The sequence below is a fragment of the Phocoena phocoena genome, chromosome 2 (assembly GCF_963924675.1).
Source record: "Phocoena phocoena chromosome 2, mPhoPho1.1, whole genome shotgun sequence".
Lineage (NCBI taxonomy): Eukaryota > Metazoa > Chordata > Mammalia > Artiodactyla > Phocoenidae > Phocoena > Phocoena phocoena.
The window spans coordinates 8,107,258-8,126,929 of NC_089220.1; the positions used below are offsets into that span (position 1 = coordinate 8,107,258).

At 39.2% G+C, this 19,672-nt stretch overlaps 1 protein-coding gene across 1 annotated transcript in view; it reads left to right on the forward strand.

The window, feature by feature from the left end:
• Nucleotides 1-558: 558 nt before the first annotated feature.
• ATG2B (autophagy related 2B) overlaps nt 559-19,672 on the forward strand; it is a 74,510-nt gene continuing 55,396 nt past the window's right edge. Inside the window, exons 1-8 of the mRNA XM_065872455.1 lie at nt 559-720; nt 8,053-8,215; nt 11,617-11,769; nt 12,746-12,848; nt 14,364-14,526; nt 15,317-15,496; nt 17,631-17,727; nt 18,639-18,824. Coding sequence (XP_065728527.1) covers nt 559-720; nt 8,053-8,215; nt 11,617-11,769; nt 12,746-12,848; nt 14,364-14,526; nt 15,317-15,496; nt 17,631-17,727; nt 18,639-18,824 — 1,207 coding nt within the window. The remainder of the gene's footprint in view (nt 721-8,052; nt 8,216-11,616; nt 11,770-12,745; nt 12,849-14,363; nt 14,527-15,316; nt 15,497-17,630; nt 17,728-18,638; nt 18,825-19,672) is intronic.

The following is a 19,672-nucleotide window of genomic DNA, read 5'->3' on the forward strand; positions in this document are numbered from 1 at the left end:
CGCCCCCTCGGAGCCGGAACTGCCCCCTTCCGGGTCCTTTTCCCCGCCTCCTTCGCCCCCCCAGTGTGGCGTCACTTCCGCCTTGCCCCGCCGCGCGCTGGAGTCCGGGACTCGCGGACGCGCAGGTAGAGTCCCGCAGTCGGGAGCGCGCCCCGTGGATGACAACAAATTCGTCGCGCAGCGGCGGTGGAGGTGTCCGCCTCAGCCCCGGCCTCAGGCCTTTCCGTCTCCCCGCGTGATCTCTTGCATCCTCTCTCTGGGCCGACTAGGACCCCCTCGGAAGCCCCCGGACTTGGGGTGACGGGGACTCCTCCGCGCCTTGTCCCCTCCAGGCCTAGCGCGAGCGGCGCGGCACAGGTGATGGGGGTCTCCCTGAGGGATTCCCGGCCCCGAGCGGGCATGGAGGGGCCTCCCCGGGCTTAGGCTTCGCCGCGGCCTGGGCTCGCCGGCCGGGACCTGAGACGCCGCTGCAGCCACAGCAGCGGCCTTGAGCCGGAGCCTGGACCCCCAGGCCGGAGCCGTCCGCAGCCCCTGCCGGCCCAGCTGCCAGCCCTCGTCATGCCTTGGCCGTTTTCGGAGTCCATCAAGAAGAGGGCCTGTCGGTACCTCCTGCAGAGGTACCTGGGCCACTTTCTGCAGGAGAAGCTGAGTCTGGAGCAGCTCAGTCTGGACCTGTACCAGGGCACCGGGTCCCTCGCCCAAGTCCCCTTGGACAAATGGGTAAGAGCTGCCGGCGGCCAGCCGGGAGGGACTCAGTCTTCTCTTTAGCGTGATTCGAACGAGTGTCATCCAAGATTGGTGACGTTCAGTCCCTCCCTGGGGATTGTTTGGCTCCAGGTGGGGCAGTCCTCCGAGAAATGTGTTCAAGTGTCCTGTAATCTGTTTCTAGCAAGTTTGCTCTCCCAAATCACGTGTTCAGAAACTTAACATAGGTAATGGAGTCTACCCTGTGGGAATCAGCGGAGTCAGTGGTTTGGGCGGGGGTGGGTGTCTGTGAATCTGGCTGAAAGGGGTCCATGGAAGGAGGTGATCAGTGCTGCCCCTTTGGGGAAGGACGGGTCTCGGGGTTCTGTGCAAACAAGTCGTATTTCATGGGATGACACTCTGGAAAGATTAAGGATGAGGAGGACTTTTGGGGATGTCAGAATGCCTAGGTATTCATTTATTTACTTGGGGTTGGTTACTTGCACACCGCGGCCTCCGTACAACGTTTGGCATCTGGAAGAAAGTTAGGCGAAGGCCTCCTCTGCCGGTTTGCCTGCTTTTGCTTGATACTGTGTGTAGAAGGCCAGTCGGTGAACGGTAGTGTGGCTCTAATAGTGATGCTTGGTTGTGCCTGTTTGCTTCACGTGACAGATCGTAACAGCGGGTGTTGCAAAAGCGCTGAAGCTGCAGCGTTCAGACATTTAAAAACCTGTTTTCCGCTTGTCATCCAGAGGTTGTGAGTTGACTTGTCTTAACAGGTGCTTCATGTATAGTTGAACCTGCATCTGTATGTTTTCAGTGTGTAGTATTTTACTTCATGTGTATTCAGCCTTGAGTTTGGCAAGAATGGAGTGGCTCTCCCACTTCCCCCAACTCTTATTTGTTCCACTAGAGTTTGCGGCTTACAGTTTGTGTTGGTTGTACCATTTTAAAGTATTACTATTCTGAAAACATTCCAACACGGTCTACATTTAGGAAATCATCAGTATAGGTAACTTTCCTGTGGTAGCTGGGCAAAACAAAAGGAAACATTTTTTTTTCTTGATTTAAGCTGTGTAAAAAGCTTGTGGGGTTTTTTTTGTTTGTTTTTCTTTTATGTAAAAGTATTTTAACAGAGTAGGGACTTCTTTAGCCGTAGAAACCTGAAAAACTCAAATTATGGTGACACCTTACTATGACCCTTAAATTAATTTGTACTGGTGTAAATAAGCATGTAATTTTATCAGCAAGTGGATGACCTAGACTAGGGAGAGTACACAGGATAGTGGGAAAAGCCTTGGCTTGAGTAGCAGAAGGACCTAGTTCCAACCCAGGCTAGCCCATGCTGCCACAGTTAGCCAAGTGACATTGGACGTAGTAATTCACCCGAGTTCAGTAAACATTAACGGAGCATCCACTCCATGCTAGGCACTGTGTCAGGGTACTGCATTGCTGTAATTCTACCAAAAGATAAGGATTCTGATGGGTATTTTAAAATTCATTGACCCATAAGTCTATCCTTTGGGTACAGTTATGAATAGACTGTCTTTAAGGAGGATATTTATTAACAGTCTTTTTTGGGTTGAAGGACTTGGCTGCATTATTCTTTTTTAATTATTTATTTATTGAAGTGTAGTTGATTTACAATGTTGTGTGTATGCATTATTCTTTTTTTTTAAATTTATTTATTTATTTTTGGCTGCGTTGGGTCTTTGTTGCTGCACGCGGGCTTTCTCTAGTTGTGGCAAGCAGGGGCTACTCTTCGCTGTGGTGCGTGAGCTTTTCATTGTGGTGGTTTCTCTTGTTGCAGAGCATGGGCACGCAGCCTCAGTAGTTGTGGCTTGCCGGCTCTAGAGCACAGGTTCAGTAGTTGTGGTGCACATGGGCTTAGTTGCTCCGCGGCATGTGGGATCTTCCCGGACCAGGGCTCGAACCCGTGTCCCCTGCATTGGCAGGCGGATTCTTAACCACTGTGCCACCAGGGAAGCCCCTGCATTATTCTTTAATGACTTTTCACATTAACTCTATAAGGTGGGTATTATTTCTATTTTACAGATGGAGTTAAATAATTTGCCTCAAGTCACACAGCTAGCAAGTGGTATAGTGAGAATTCAAGTCTCACTCCTAAGCCTATTATCTCTTTATTAATCACATGGCTTCAAGCCAAGGAAAGAGCAGTTAATGTAACTGAGCATTTGTTTATTTCAGGCACTGTATTAGGCACTGTTATTTACGAGGTTTTATTTAATCTTCATGGGAAATCAGAGGTGGTAATATTTCAGTTTTACAGTGTGACTTCAGGATCATTGGAAAAGTAACTTAAGGTTGGATTTAATCTGAAGGTTATATTTTGTTCTGCTTCTTGAAGGTGAGGGATATGCCCAGCCAAAATGATAATGTCAAATAAAGTATCCAGTAAACATTGGCTGTTGCTGGTTTCTTTATTTCATTATAGTGTGCTGTGTTTGTGACTAAGATAAATCTTGGTGTGACGTTTAGATACAACTATTTAAACTTCTGATTGCAAATTCAATTACCTTTGACATTTGATTTGAAGGACTTTCATGACAGATAAAAAGATACCTCACAAAGATTCATAGATCCAAACGGGAGAATCCTATTATTGACAACATTCCTAATGTTTCAAATCTCAGTCATCAATTATGTGTAGGATTGTGTTGAAATCGCCTGTGAGATTCCCTTCTTCCTTGATCTCAGTCAATTATTCTTGCTAATTAATTGGGACATGTTGCATTTTTATATATATATATATGTATATATATATATATATATATATATACATATATATATATTTAACTTTAAAACTCCTTTTAAAAAACTGTTTTAAAGGGCTTCCCTGGTGGCGCAGTGGTTGGGAGTCCGCCTGCTGATGCAGGGGACGCAGCTTTGTGCCCCGGTCTGGGAGGATCCCGCATGCCGGGGAGCAGCTGGGCCCGTGGGCCATCGCTGCTGGGCCTGCGCATCTGGAGCCTATGCTCCGCGGCTGGAGGGGCCACAACAGTGAGAGGCCCGCATAACGCAAAAAAAAAAAAAAAAAAAACTGTTTTAAGAACACTTTAAATTTACTGAGTGAATTTTTCATGTTTTCAAACCTTTGTAACCTGTGTAGATGATGACTTTAAAAAAATAGTGTTTTTAATAGACATTTTTTCAGCAACAAAATCATGTAACAGTGGAAACATTTCCAAATATAATTTTTCAAAATGTCCTCTCCATAGTACAAAAATCCTTTGAAAAGCAGCTACTTTTCTCACTCATTAATAAAGTGGTATCTTTACTTTGAAAAGACAGATTAAGTGTGTTTTGTGTTTTGGAGTATACCTGCTAGGTAGCATGTACTACTGATAGCCATTTGTCATCACATAAAAGGTAGGCATATTTAAAATTCTAATCTTTGTGAAGAAGAAAATTACTTATTATCTTTAAATTCAACTCCTAAATGTTTGGTCATAAGAAAACCCGGGAAATCAGAAAGTTACTGTCATTTTCTGTCTCTCACAAAGATTCTGTTTAAAAGTCTGCTTTTCTTATGTAGACTGTATGCTCAAGTGTCAGTGCACTGAAATGGACCATCCAGCCAGAGGTACCACCCTTCCCACTGTGGAACTGCTAGTCTTCTCTTTGTTCCAGTCTGATGTATGGCCTGAGTGAGAGTGCAAATGCCCATTTGTACATTAAGTATGGTACAACTTTTAAGTCTGTTTTATTTGAATTCTTACGCCTGGGCTTAAACTAATAAGGATGTATTCTTTTCCTAGTTAGTCTTACGGTATCAAAAATAAGCGTATAACTTAATGTTTGCTTTTCTTCATCCTGCCAAGCACACCTTGAATTCCTAGTAGTGCTCATCATTGTACTAGGTAGGCACTGTGGAAGACAAAGAACAGTAATCAGCATTTACAGAGTGTTTACTTGGTACCAGGAGCCATGTTGGTAGCTTTACACGTTATTTCGTTTATACTCACAATAACCTTAAACTGGTAGTATCGCTATTTTATGGATGAGGAAATTGTGACTCAAGTTAAAACCTTGTCCAAAGCCACCTAGCTAGTAAGTGACCGAGCTACTGTGTTTTAAAAGACTGTGTTTTAGAAGACTATTCTTCAAACATGTTTGCCCAGTTTTCTTTAAAAAATTTTTGAAACACTAAAATATTCCTTGTACATTTTAAAATGGACTTTACAATGTTTTCATTATAAGTTTAAATAGTTGTAAGGATAATGTAAATACTGATATAATAAAAATATAGTTTTTTTACCCAGTAAGATCTAAATACCTGCCATTATATATTTAAATGTGCTTGAACCAGGTCACCATTAATAGTTGGAAATTTAACATTGTATGTTTTCCCATTGAACTCATATGTCCATCCAACTTCCTCTGCAAGATTTTATTGTAATTTGTATATTTTATGCTTATATCTTTTATTCATCATGCTGTCATTTCTCTGTAATAAAAACATGTAACTAAATTGAAATCGATCATACTAAAAATTTGTGTCACAATTCAACTTTCTTTTGCATTAAGTGAATATTTTCTAGTGTAACTTTTTTTTTTTTGCGGTATGTGGGCCTCTCACTGCTGTGGCCTCTCCTGCTGCGGAGCACAGGCTCCGGAAGCGCAGGCTCAGCGGCCACGGCTCGCGGGCCCAGCCACTCCGCGGTATGTGGGATCTTCCCGGACTGGGGCACAAACCCGTGTCCCCTGCATTGGCAGGCGGACTCTCAACCACTGTGCCACCAGGGAAGCCCTAGTGTAACATTTTAATTCCCATAATGATTTCTTCACTATTGATTCTTCTTTTTTGAGTTTTTTAGTGGTTGCTCTAGGGCTTTTACCATATTGATCTTATCAGTATCTCCTTCACATAATCATTGTGTTTTAAGTGAATTTTTCCCTGGATTGTTCTGTTATTACAATGTTAAGGGCAGTTGATCAAAACAATGTAAATATATTATACATTTGAATAACTAAACATAAAAACTTATTGGAAATATATTTATTGATGTTATGGGTGTGTTTCCCCCTCTTCCCTGATTTGTTCATGTATCCATAGATGAATATACTTACAACTAGAATTTGGTAGGGTTCAGCATAAATTTCACTCTAAATTTTTAAAATAGTTATAAGCTTGAGAAACACTGCTGTCCTAAATAAGTAGATGAGAATGATAGGGATTTTGCGGTAGCAGTATCACTTAGTTCTTTGAATTTCTTTGAATGGCTATGCCAAACATATGTATAAGGTGGGGAAAGAGCGGAAAACTTATTGCTGGTCCTGCCTGAAGATTTTTATATCCTAGGCAGTGCGTAAGGGAGGGTTCAGGAAGGGAAAAAGATATGCCATTTTTGGCTCAGTGGCAGAAGGGAGACTGTACAAGGGAATATGGGAAAGGAGACCCAACGTGATGCCACTGCTTTAAGTGCCCTTCTCAGGAAGGTCCATTTTAGGAAAGAATATATTTGGAGATTGGGGATCTGGAATTTTATACCTTAAAACCATCCATGCCCATGTACTCTTTAGGAAGTCTGTAGGATCACACAAACACCATTGTGAAGAAAGTCTATTAAAATAGTAACTTCCAGTGACTTCCCTGGTGGTCCAGTGGTTAAGACTGTGTGCTTCCACTGCAGGGGGCACGGGTCCCTGGTTGGGGAACTAAGATCCCGCATGCTGTGGTGCAGAAAAAGAAAAAAAAATCAAAGTAGTAAAACCTCCAGTGATAGAACGTGAGCCAGTCTAGGTCTCAGTGTTCAACGTTAGGTTTGTAGACAAAGAATTACAACACTACCCTTATGCAACATAGCATACAGGAAGCACATTACGTGTAGGCTGGCATTTTTGTTATTTTAATTTAAAAAGTATAGTCTGTCAAAAAAACCCATTTAATTATTCTACTAACAGTATTTACATCCGTCTTCCTTTTATTGTAGTTAAAACTTCACTGAACTTACTGTCAGTGGGATCACCTACCTGCTGAATGTCACTAAATTCAGTGGACATTTAAAAATCTTTGACTTCTTGTTAGTTCTTGTTGCACTTGACCACTCTTTATGTTGTCTTTCCACAATTTTCCGGGGCAAGAGGCTCTTGATTATCTTTCTACTTCTCTGTTTGCTTTTTTGTTTGTTTGTTTACTTTGCAGGTTCCTCTTTCTTAACCTTTTTCTTAAATGTTGGTGTTTATCAGGATTCTGTCCTAAGCCTCTTGTCTTTTTACTCTACATTAGTTCCCAAAGGCTGTCTCTGCTCACCCCTGTGGTTTCATTTACCCTCTGTGTTTATAAAGCCCTTCTGTATTATAAGCCCAGATGGCTCTCCTGAGCTCTGGACCTCCTAGACATCTCCACCTTGATGTCTGCTCAGATATTCTCTTTGGAACTGAATTCTTCATCTTCCCCTTCCCCTGTCTCAGTATATGGCACCCCTATCTAAGCCGTTGCCCAAGCCAGCAACCAGCGAGTCATTCTTCATTCCCTCTTGTCTTTACCCCTCATGATGACAATGAATTCTACTTCCTAGTATATTACAGAAATCCATCTTCCTCTAACTTTCCTCATTGTCACTATCCTTGCCAAACCAAACTTTAGTTTCTCTTACTTATAACATCCTTTCTGCTTGAGTTTTGCTTTCCTCCAATACATGCTGTACATGACAGCAGGAGTGGCTCACTAAAAGTTCTATCCTCATCATGGCGCCCTTGCTTAAAATCTTTCACTGGCTTCACATTGCCCTTGAGATAAATTTCAGACTCTTTAACATTAATTACAAGGCTTTTTGGATCCCATTCACCCTTATCTATGTAGCCTTATCTCTGGCTCATCACCCTGGCATGCTCGTCACCCTGGCATGCTCACCACCCTGGCATGCTACAGGAAAGCCTAAAGCAGCTTTTTCCACACCTGCCCCCCACCCCGCCCAAAACTCGTATCTCAAATATGTGTGCTTGTATACTCTGACGTCTGCCTTCTTTGAATCCTTCTACATGCTATTGTCTCTCTCTGGACCACTGTGTCCAGTTAACTCCTCAGCCTTCTGGTCTCAGCTTTAAATAGCACTTCCTCAGGTGGCCTGCCTTGTATCTCTAAGTTAGGTTCTTTTACACGTTCAGATAGTACAGTGTATTTCCTCTGTCATGCAGCTTATCCCACTTTAGTTAAATGTGCCTTTCGTGGTAAGCTGTTTTGTCAGCTTAGTGAGGGCCAGGAATCATCCTTATCGTGGTCTCTGCTTTCTTTATCCTTAGTGCCTGACACATGTATTAGCATATTTAGCATCTCTGAATAAGTCAACAATTTTAAGTTCTTGTTCTTGTGATTTCACAATGCACTTTTCTTTTTGTCTTTAGTGTCTCAATGAGATCCTGGAGTCAGCAGATGCGCCTTTAGAAGTCACTGAAGGATTCATACAGTCAATTTCTCTGTCCGTTCCATGGGGCTCCTTGCTGCAGGATAATTGTGCACTGGAAGTGAAAGGGTTAGAACTGGTCTTCCGACCTAGACCTCGCCTAGGTAGGTGTATATTATGTGTGTCTGTTTGTTTCTATTTTTAATTTTCAGAGATTGGGAAAGTAACCTGATTGCGTTAAATTCAGTATTAGTTTTGCATTGTGTTTGTGAGATTTTCAGTAGATAAAATATTAGGGCGTGGTCCATGTGGGGGGCGTGTGATTGTATCTTCAGAGTTATTTCTGTCTCTATTTACCTACAGGAACTTTAGCATATAATGATTGGTTTAATTGTTTGTTACCAATTATCTAAAGTGACTTATGCTTTTTTTTTTAACTTGAAGTATAGTTGATTTACAGTGCTTCAGGTGTACAGCACCTGAAGTGATCGTTATACATATTTTTATGTTTATATGTATATATATTATGGTTCAAATTCTTTTCCATTATCAATTATTACACAATACTGAGTAAAAAGTGACTTACGTTTTAAAGATTCAAAGTATTGTGCCAGAAAGCAAGGAGGTGCTCAAAGATTGATGGAGAAATGTTAAAAGGACACAGGATTGGGCTTGAAGGGGCTCCCATTGGCCAAATCTGTTAAACTTGGGCATCAAAAAGGATAATGAAAATAATGGATTATAACACACTAAATAAAAACAACCCCTAAGTCCATGTCAATACAAATAAGTATGTAAGGGGGGCAAGGAGAAGGGAAAGCTCTTCATTGCTACCACTTATAAACATAAAAAAAATGGCAGAATACCCCCATGTTTTCAGCCACCATAGTAAAAATTAATGGTATCAAGATCATCAATGAACGCTGATACCGTTCGGTGAAGGGTTGTTGAAAAACTGGATATTTAGACAGTATAAGAATATCTCCCACTGTTTACATATTATTTGCAGAGGGAAAAAGTTTCTTTTACAGTGCAGAAAATTGACAATCACCACCATAACTGAGTGATCAAGCTTAACCTCATCAATAATGGGTTAAACTGACATCATGTGTGTCCTGACTGAGGGGCTGAGAAAGACGTGATCACTTATGTATTATTCCTGCTAAAAGTGCTTAATCTGAATCAAATCATGAGGAAACAGTCAGACAAATCCAAAATAAGGGAAATTCTATAAACTAACTGGTTGGTACTGTTAAAAAAATGTCGTGAAAGACAATGAAGGTAGAGGAACCGTTCAGATCAAAGGAGACTAAAGACATGAATAACTAATTGCAGTACATAATTCTCTTTCTCTCTCTTTCTTTCTTTCCTATGAAAGGTGTTACTGAGGCAGCTGGGGAAATTTGGGTATTGAATGTATGTATGATGTTTTGTCAATGTTACGTTGCTTGGATGTGTTAATGGTATTGAGCTTTTGCAGGAGACTGGTCCTGTTCTTAGGAGTTACATGCTGAAGTCATTGGGAGTGAGTGTTATGATGTCTGCAGTTTACCTTCAAATAGTTCAGTGAAAGTTTGAGAGTATGTATGTAATCTTTTTTTTTTTTTTTCCTGGCTGCACTGGGTCTTTGTTGCGGCGCACAGACTTCTCTAGGTGTGGCGTGCGGGCTCCAGAGCACGCGGGCTCAGTAGTTGCAGCGTATGGACTCTCTAGGTGTGGCACGTGGGCTTAGTTGCCCCGCAGCATATGGGATCTTAGTTCCCCGACCAGGGATTGAGCCCACGTCCCCTGCATTGGAAGGTGGATTCTTAACCACTGGACCACCAGGGAAGTCTCAGTGTGTGTGTAATCTTGATGAATCTAGGTGTAGGGTATGCAGGTGTTTATTGTACACTTCTTTCTTAGGATTGAAAATTTTCAGAAGAAAACTTTGGGAAGGAAAAGATTTAAAGTAGTAGCAAGTCATTGTTTACGAATATATGCGTGTGGTAGCTTTAATTACACATATGATGTTTTCTGATTTATCAAACATGTATACTGTGCTTCTTGCATGCCAGATACTGTTCTGGGTGGTTTACAAGTACTATCCTCACAGTAGCTCTTTGACATAGATACTTTTAATTATCTCCATTTTGCCGAATAGGAAATTGAAGCATAAATACTAGGTTTAATAACTTGTCCAAGGTTATAGCTAATTAAATGGAAAAGATGGGATCTGGATCTAGGCAGTCTAGTTCTGGAGCCCCTATTCTTAACCACTGTGCTGTGTTATGTCTTGGATTGTCTACTGCAGAGTGTGTGTTTGTGTATAAGCTAGTAAAGTCATGATGGTGAATCATGTTAAATTATGAACTTGAATTCTTTCAGTGACAAGTGATGTTTGTAAAGATATATTTGAAGAATTGTGATCCCAAGTGCTGCCTGAAACACCAACGTTTAAGTTATGCTTAGTAAAATTTAGTAGCTGTATTTTTAAAATTGGTAATCTATGCATGGAAATTCTTAATAATCTGGTATTTAATTAACAAGAATATTTTATATTTTAACCAAGCTGAGTAGATATAGTAATACTTTACTAAGGAAAGTCAAATATTTTACCCTTATTTTAAAAATATTTCATTAAAAGGACTTTTAATTTTAGAAGACAATAATTCTAGTAATCTCTGTCAGTTTGTTTTGAATAACATAAGGAAGTGTGGTGGAATTCTCTCATGAGGGAGGATCTGGAAAGGACTCTTCACAGTTTGTGTGTTCCTTCTCCAAGGATGCTCTTCTGTTTTATCTACATTTATAGTAACCTTCTAAAGCCTAGGTCAACTGCTATCTCCCCTTTCCTGTGAATTCCCTCAGCTAGAAGATTTAGCCTCTTCTCTTAGCTATCATAATATTTTCTGTTGACACTCAGTAGTTGGCTATTAATTCTTCTTAATTTTATCTCATTTCTTCTACTATCTTGTAGTCTCTTTGAGGGCAGAATTAATAATTATTTTATTTTTCTTTCTTTTATAGCAGGGTCAGCTAACTATGGCCTGCACACCAAATCTGGTCTGTCATCTGTTTTTGTAAATAAATTTTTATTGGAACATCACCATATATACATATTCATTCATTCATTCTCTCTGGTTGCTTTTGTACTAGAGTGAGAGAGTTGAGTAGTTGTGATAGAGACCATATGGCCCACAAAGCCTAAAATACTTACTGTCTGATCCTTTGCAGGAATTTTGTTGACCCCTGCTCTACAGTATTTTGAACAATACCACTCATATAAAATATCCATTAAATACTTGAATGAATGTGTGAATTAATATTTGTCAGATATATATCATGTAATGAGAACATGTGTCTCTGGACTTTTATCTGTGATTTTTTTTTTTTTCCTTCTCAGTTATAAGGTGATGTTTAAATCTCAGGAGTAATTTGTAGACTGTTGTATCCCTGGGTGACACCATGATGCTGAATATCTCTTGGAGGATTAAGAATTTATCTGTTTGAAATGTGTGATTTTAAGAAATGGCTTTGTTGTAACTGTGAGAAGTTACTTAGGATTAATCTGTATTTTCTGCAGCAACTGGTTCTGAGCCTATGTATTGGTCAAGTTTCATGACCAGCAGCATGCAATTGGCAAAAGAATGTCTTAGCCAGAAACTAACAGATGAGCAAGGAGAAGGATCCCAGCCTTTTGAAGGACTTGAAAAGTTTGCTGAAACCATTGAAACAGGTTTGACATTATTGAGTATTTTCAAAAATTTTAGATTTTACTTAGTAGTAAGGCTTGGATGAGAAAAACTCATTTGAGTGATTTTAAAAGAATTGTTTTTCTTACTTCAGAACTTTAGAATTGAGGTTATTTTAAAAATTGTACAGTAAATCCCCCACATACAAACCTTCAAGTTGCGAGCTTTCAAAGATGTGAACCTGCGTTCACATGTCCAGTCACGTAAGTTAGTTCACGTGTCTGGCGTACATTGTCATGTGTGTGCATCCTCTTCAAGTGGCTGTGCTTTTGTGTACTGTACTGCACAGTGCTATATAGAGTACGGTGGTACAGTATCTTTATTTCAAGCCCAGGATGTCTGGAAGCAAGCATAAAAACAGCAGTGATGTAGCTGCTGGTACTACTACCAGCCCCTGTGTGCCAGCTGTTGTGCTGGACTACTGTACTTTTCAAGGTACTGTACTGTAAGAGTCAACATGTTTTCTTTCTTTTTTGTGTTTGTTTTTTGATGTGTTATTTGTGTGGAAAGTACTATAAACCTATTACAGTACAGTACTATATAGCCGATTGTGTTAGTTGGGTACCTAGGCTAACTCTGTTGGACTTAGGAAAAAATTGGACTCGCTCTCAGAACGGAATTCGTTCCTCTGTAGGGGACTTACTGTATTCAGTTAAATGTCATGTTCTTTTTTACCCTAGTTTCTCCTCTGTTTATTTTATTGTGCTTTGCATAATGAAGGGATTAGAATTCAACAGATAGTGTTAGCCATTGCCCCAGGTTGAGATGTAACATGGGTAAGTGCTCAGCAAGGCAAAATATCTATTCCAAAGCTCAGGATTTGGGGATTTTTTCAAGGAAAGAAATTCAACTTTTATTTTGTAAGTTCTTATTAAACTAATTTAGTATTTATTCCTTTCATTAGAAGTTTTTATTTAGTATACACATGGTCTCATGTTGACGGTTACCTGTTTACTCTAGTACTAAGAAGAGTAAAAGTCACTTTTATAGACACTGTCTTGAGAATTGAACATGTGCCAGAAAATTCCAAAACTGGAACTGCACTTGAAATTCGAATAGAAAGGTAAGACTTCTTATATCTGAAAGCAAATTACCCTGTTCTTTTCTTTGTAAATAATAAAATCTGACTCTCATTAGATTTCAGGATGCTTTTGGAGTTTAGAGGTGCTTGTATTAAGTTAATATATTACATTATTTCTGAGTAAAGTGCTTTTCTCCAAGTTGTGTTCTAATCCCATTATTGAAAGCTGAAAGTACCAGTTGGGGTATAATTGTGTATAATATAATGCTCTGAATATTTGATTTCACAAAGCAGGTAATTCTCTTTTAGTTAATATCACATCGAAATAATGACTATTTGAGTGGTACTAAATTTAAGGTACTCCTGTTGGAGAGTTTCAGTTTTTTCATATGAACAATGTACTATTTAGATGTGTCTCATTAATGTGATAGGCTTTTTTGCTTTGCTTTATTTGGTCTGTGTGCTGCTTTAGGCTAAGACTTGTTTTCTTTGAAGATTCTGTGAGGGTATTTTAAGGTCAATATGTACAATAGTGATTTACTTAAAAAGATGTAAACACATCACTTTTCGTTTTCTGCGTTTGCCCACTTGGAGCACCTATAAATAGCTCTAAAACAGGGATTGATTTACATACCCACTACTGAGTGTTGTTTTGAGGTAGTGACTCTTCACCTGTGTCTTAATGCCACATGAGCTGCCAGCAGAGATAAGCAGAAAGAAGTATGTACACCGAGCACCAAAGACACTTTGTATGTGGATCTGTTGGCGACCTTTATTGAGTTCTGGTTTCTGTCTTTCACAAAACATAGCAATTAGTGAAACAGTTACTGTTAACAAATCTTTGAAATTAGGTTGCATTACCTTAAAATGGTATGTTTAAAAAATTTCTAAAATCTCATGCATTTAGCACAACAATATTTTACTTAAGCTGAAGATGAGTCATAAGGACTCATAGAACAGTTACAGGAATTCAAGAAATGTCATGTCAGGGGCTTCCCTGGTGGCGCAGTGGTTGAGAGTCCGCCTGCCGATGCAGGGGACACGGGTTCGTGCCCCGGTCCGGGAAGATCCCACATGCCGCGGAGCGGCTAGGCCCGTGAGCCATGGCCGCTGAGCCTGCGCATCCGGAGCCCGTGCTCCACAACGGGAGAGGCCACAACAGTGAGAGGCCCGCGTACCGCGAGAAAAAAAAAAAAGAAAAAGAAATGTCATGTCAGACTTGTGACTTGGAGCCAAATGCTGTCTCACTGTTAACCAAGAGATGTTTGTGAGGGAGCACAGGAGTTGTTTTCCTTGAAACTAACTTTAGGAAGTTATTAATTTTTTCCCCCAAATTTAGGAACCTCAAAACATTACCTTCTTGGGCTTAATGTCTCTTCATGAAAATATTTACTGTAGTAAAGCACGGTAATGCTGACCCACCTTTTAGATATATTCTAAGAAGAGCTAACACTTGAAAAATTCCTTTAACTTCAACAGCGATGTGCATTTCTTATAATTGCAAGTAGGTTTTCCTAGGAGTTTTATGCAAATGCTCTTTTTGTTTTTAACTTTCAGAACCATGTACTGTGATGAAACTGCTGACGAGTCCTCAGGTATTAACGTACATCAACCCACAGCTTTTGCTCACAAGTTACTTCAGCTCTCTGGAGTGTCTCTCTTCTGGGATGAATTTTCTGCATCAGCAAAATCTTCCCCAGTTTGTTCAACTGCACCAGCGGTAAGGAAAACAAACCAAAAAACCAAGATCATAGATTTTTGAAAGGTTTACATGAGGGTTTTTAAAATTTCCTAGGATATGTAATATGTACTAATAGGTTTCCGTCTGATGTGAGAGTTAACACAAATATTCAGTAATGGGGGCATATATTTTGGAGATTTAAGAATACTCACATTTATAATTAATGCCATTTCTGCCAGTTTGCTATGTATTACTTAGATAAACACTGGATTCTGTGTCTTAGAGGGAAATGATATATTAACATCTAATACCCTTTCTACAGTAAAAACATCAAATCAAGTAATGTTCACATTTACCTTACATGCTGAATGTGTTGCCGAAAATGTATCTTACAAGTCATATCTTAAAGAAGTTTTATAATTAAGGAACTCTTTGTTTTTTTTTTTTTTTTTTTTTTTTAAGGAACTCTTTGTTAATCCCTTCTAAGATTGGAGAGTCCTTTTATAAATTAGTCACTCAATGATTTATCTTTTACTTTATTTCACAAATCTTATTTTCTTAATTATAGAATGTCTATTAAATTTTCTTATTATGGAACTTGAACAGAGACTGTGCTTTATTCATAAAGTCCTTTTCCATGATTTGCCTTTATTAAGGTACTGTGCTGTTTCATGGTAGCTGTACAATACTGGTTTATCCATTGTCACATCATACAGTTTTCATGTCAAATACTTTATTCTTCTTAAACTGACAATAGTATTTTGCATTTCAATTTATTTACATTAAGGTATTTTAAAGAATTGCTTTTTTTTTTATTGCCTTACTGTAGGAAGCTGAGCCAAAGCTGTCCCCTAGCTGGAGTCCCAGAATTGTTTATGAGCCACACCCACAACTAACTAGGAGTTTGCCAGAGGCAGCACCCTCTGACCCGGTGCAGATTGGAGGGCTAGTCGGTAGTTTGGGGTTGAGTCTCACATTGAAGCAGAATGAGGTACTTCCTGGAGCTAAGGTAAGTATTCGTTCTATTTTCTGTAGATAAAAACAGAAGAAAGCCACAGGCATCCTTTACTCCATGCGGGGACCCACTGATTGGTTGCTGTAAATTACCCTGTGACGAGGGGGCCACGGTCTTGGAGTCAGCGTTTTTACTCTCAGCTGGTGCTTCTGTCTGTAGGTGACAGAGTTCGGGTGAAGGCGGGCTTTCTGCCCATCTGCTGCAGCTCAGGATTTGAAGCTGTCTCCTATGCTTACTTTCCTCCACTTTCAGAAACATTCATTAGTTCAGATAACTGGGAATATCTTAAAGAATCTCTGTCGTCATCAAATGATAAAGTTAAAGGAAGGAGAGATTGGGAAAGCAAGTTGACTGAAGGGGATGTTTAATCACGTGTGTGTAAAACTGTCCACCTATGTGTATTTTGAATGGAATGTCCATTTTTATAATACTTACGAAAAGAGATTGATTTTTTTCATGATATCTCACAGCTTTTTGCAGACAGTGTAAAGACAACTGTACTCATTTCTTAGGGAACAATATTGAACAGTCTGGAGAATCAGGAAACTTGTGTGTATTTACTCAGTTAACAATGTGTCTGTCAGGTGTTATTTTCAGACTCTGAAAACTAAGCTTCCATATAATCTGTGTAAAATGTAGTTTGAGAAGATATCAGGGTTTATTTATTTGTATATTCACTTATCTAACTAGCTCTAGACATTTGAGTGACTCCTGTATGCCAGACCCCATACAAGTTCTTGGGACAGATGCAGAGATGAACGGAATGCAATCTTTGTCTTAATTAAAGATAAAATGAGGGCATAGACGTGGCTGTGGGAATGTGGAAGAGGGAGCCACTGAGTACACGAGAACATACATAGAAAGGTTTTAAGTTCAGCATATAATCAAAAAGAGATCTTCCCACTGTCCCCAGCCTTAACTCCTTGTTGATTTATGGCCTGGGATGTCAGTAGTCAGTAAGGAGGCCCCATGAAACCAGCACTCCACGGGTCAGCTTAGCTTAACATCCTGGCTCTGGATCTGTTAGATGGCCTTGCGCAAATCACTTAATCTTTGTGAACTGTTTTCTCATCTGTAAGACAGGAACAGTACTAAGAATTAGAGGAAATAAAAGCATGTAACACAGTGCCCCAGTACGCAAAAAAAAAAGTTGGTAATAATGATTATTATTATTATTGGAGAATGTATTATTTTATTAGTTAGATCATGGAAATTTCTCAAAGTCACTATGTAATTTATTTTCTTTTTTGTTCTTACAATCAGAAGAAATTTGTTTTTTGCCTGGGAAAGATGCCATTTCCCAAATATAAGTATTTTCTTAATTGAATTATTTTTAAATTGTATAATGGCATAAAGATAATAGGAGTCCGTGTTAACATTAGAAATAAGAGGAGGTGAATGAAAAGTAAGGCGAGCATATTCAACTTTCCAGAATGTGATGTAGAGAACAGGGTAATTGCTTTTGTCAGCGTATACTCCAAAAGAATCAGGGTGAGAGTGGGATCGGGCTTTTATTTCTAGAAGGAAAAATGGACAGGGAGTTGGAAAAGAGAAGGGAATTCCACATGAGCACCCTCTTTCTGCTGTGGCTCCATGCGCAGTGGAGAGTGGGCTTTGTGGAGCACAGAGGGCATTCACAGGGACACACTGTTGATAGAGAAGGTCCTTGCATGTTCTACAAAGGAGTGTGATCTGTGGGCAAACTTATGAAAGCCAACTTTATTTGTTCTTGGTTTGAATCAAGCTTTAAAGATTATGATTTGGGTCTTTTGAAATCATGATGGGAATGATTACTCTGTTACTGCTATAGATATTCTTTCTTGGAGACTGTATCTTAAGGCCTCCTCAAATACCTTAAATACTCAGAAAACTCAGAGAGACACAAAGTATGACATTGGACTTGCCAACATGGAATTTCTCAGGAGGATTTTCCCTCTTAAAACAACAGTTGTTGGCCTTATAGCTTTTCATTTAGATTGTGTGGATTAGTAGAGAGAACCTTAGGTAAAGGGATCCAAGGCTAAATGATCAGTATTCCTCTTAGTGCATTAAAATGTACTGGGATTTGTCATGATGAGTTTATAAAGAGTATTCATCGTGAGTAGTTTTCTTTCTTTTTTTTTTCAAGTTGGATATTGATGGACAGATAGACTCTATACATCTATTCCTGTCACCAAGGCAGGTGCACTTGCTTTTGGATATGTTAGCAGCTATTGCTGGACCAGGCAAGTATAACTCTGTTATTATTTCTAATTCTTTAAAACTTTTTAGCTAAAATATATAGCATACAAATAGGAAATTGTATTACTGTATAGGAAATGTGTGAACTTAAAGCTGTATTGTAGGGACTTCCCTGGTGGCACAGTGGTTAAGAGTCCGCCTGCCAATGCAGGGGACACGGGTTCGATCACTGGTCTGGGAAGGTCCCACAAGCACGGAGCAACTAAGCCTGTGCACCGCAACAACTGAGCCTGCGTGCTGCAACTGCTGAAGCCCACACACTCTAGGGCCTGCATGCTGAAACTACTGAGCCCGTGTGCTGCAACTATTGAAGCCCACATGCCTGGAGCCCGTGCTCCGCAACAAAAGAAGCCACTGCAGTGAGAAGCCCACGCACTGCAATGAAGAGTAGCCCCTGCTTGCTGCAACTAGAGAAAGCCCGTGCCTGGCTTTCTTTCAACGAAGACCCAACGCAGCGAAAAAAGAAAAAAAAGCTGTATTGTATTGTGAATAAGAATCCTCAATAGTTAAATTTGATTGGATCTTTCAAATTGTATCATCCTGGCACAAATTGGAGTTCAGATTCTTTGTATCATATACATAGCTTTTTCAGAACTGACTGGCTTACTTCCTTGGTTGGGGGTAGTACTTCATACAACTGAGAAGGTGTAATTCTTAAACACATTCAATAGCACGCACTTAAAATTTTTAATGACTCATCTATCAGAGATCAGATCTTCTGATTCCTAGCTAGCTGCTTAGAGCTATTGCTTAGATCTCCAGTTAATATTAAATAGTGCTGGTTTTGCACTGACTGTGGTACTGAGTTGCCATTGATATTGGATAAGTGGGTTGGGAGAGAAATGATTAACTCCAAATTTAATTACTGTTTTGCTTTCCTTTTGTATACTTGTAGAAAATTCAAGCAAAATCGGGTTAGCTAATAAAGACAGAAAAAATCGACCCATGCAGCAAGAAGATGAATATCGAATTCAAATGGAATTAAACCGGTATTATTTGAGGAAAGATTCCCTCTCTGCGGGTGTATCCTCTGAGCAAAGCTTTTATGAGACAGAAACAGCTCGTACACCTTCTAGCCGGGGTAAGCAACTCAAAAAGTTGACTTCAGAATCATACATTATCATCATAGAGCAAGGTAAACTTAATTTTGGCTGCTGTAAAATGGAGTTTAGTAATGAAAAAACTGAAGATCCAAGAAGGTTTAACTTTATAAGTTGATCTAACCACAGCCTTACAGTGATGCACTGGCACACATGTGCTGCAGTGTCCCTTTTGACTGTATAGTTTTGTTTTATAAATCATGATTTATTCTAAGGAAAGTCACTTAAAAATGTGGATTTACACAGAAGATAAATTGGGGGTAATTATTCATTTTGTCAAATTCTTATGTGCTCACATAATGATTTACGGTAGTTTTCTTTACATAGAAACCTTTGTCCATTAATCTTTCTATCAATTAAATGTAAATATAATCTTTACCCAGTTTACTTTGCATTGCAGAATGTGTAAGCACTAATACCACGAATAATAAGAATCAATTTAAGTATGGAATGTTGAACTAAATAAAAAATTCAAGTCTACTCAAGAAATTTTGGCCGTAAGAAACTTCATTTGCATGAGGGTAAAACAGTCTCTAGAAAGAAGTAAAACATAAATAGAATTCTAAATAAAATATTCAACTCTTTTTTTTTTTTTTAAGAAATAGCTGTATCCATATGAAACCAGAGATTGCAAGATATTTAAAAATCTGGATTATTTTAAAATCATATGACAGTTAATGACATTACATTATACCATGTAATGCAGCTTATCATATATTTTTTTAAAAAGTTCACCAGTGGGCTAGCTTAACCTTTTGTTAATCTATATTCAGTTGAGTTTTTACTATGACATTAATATCTTGTTTCCAAAGAAGTTACCCCATTTGAA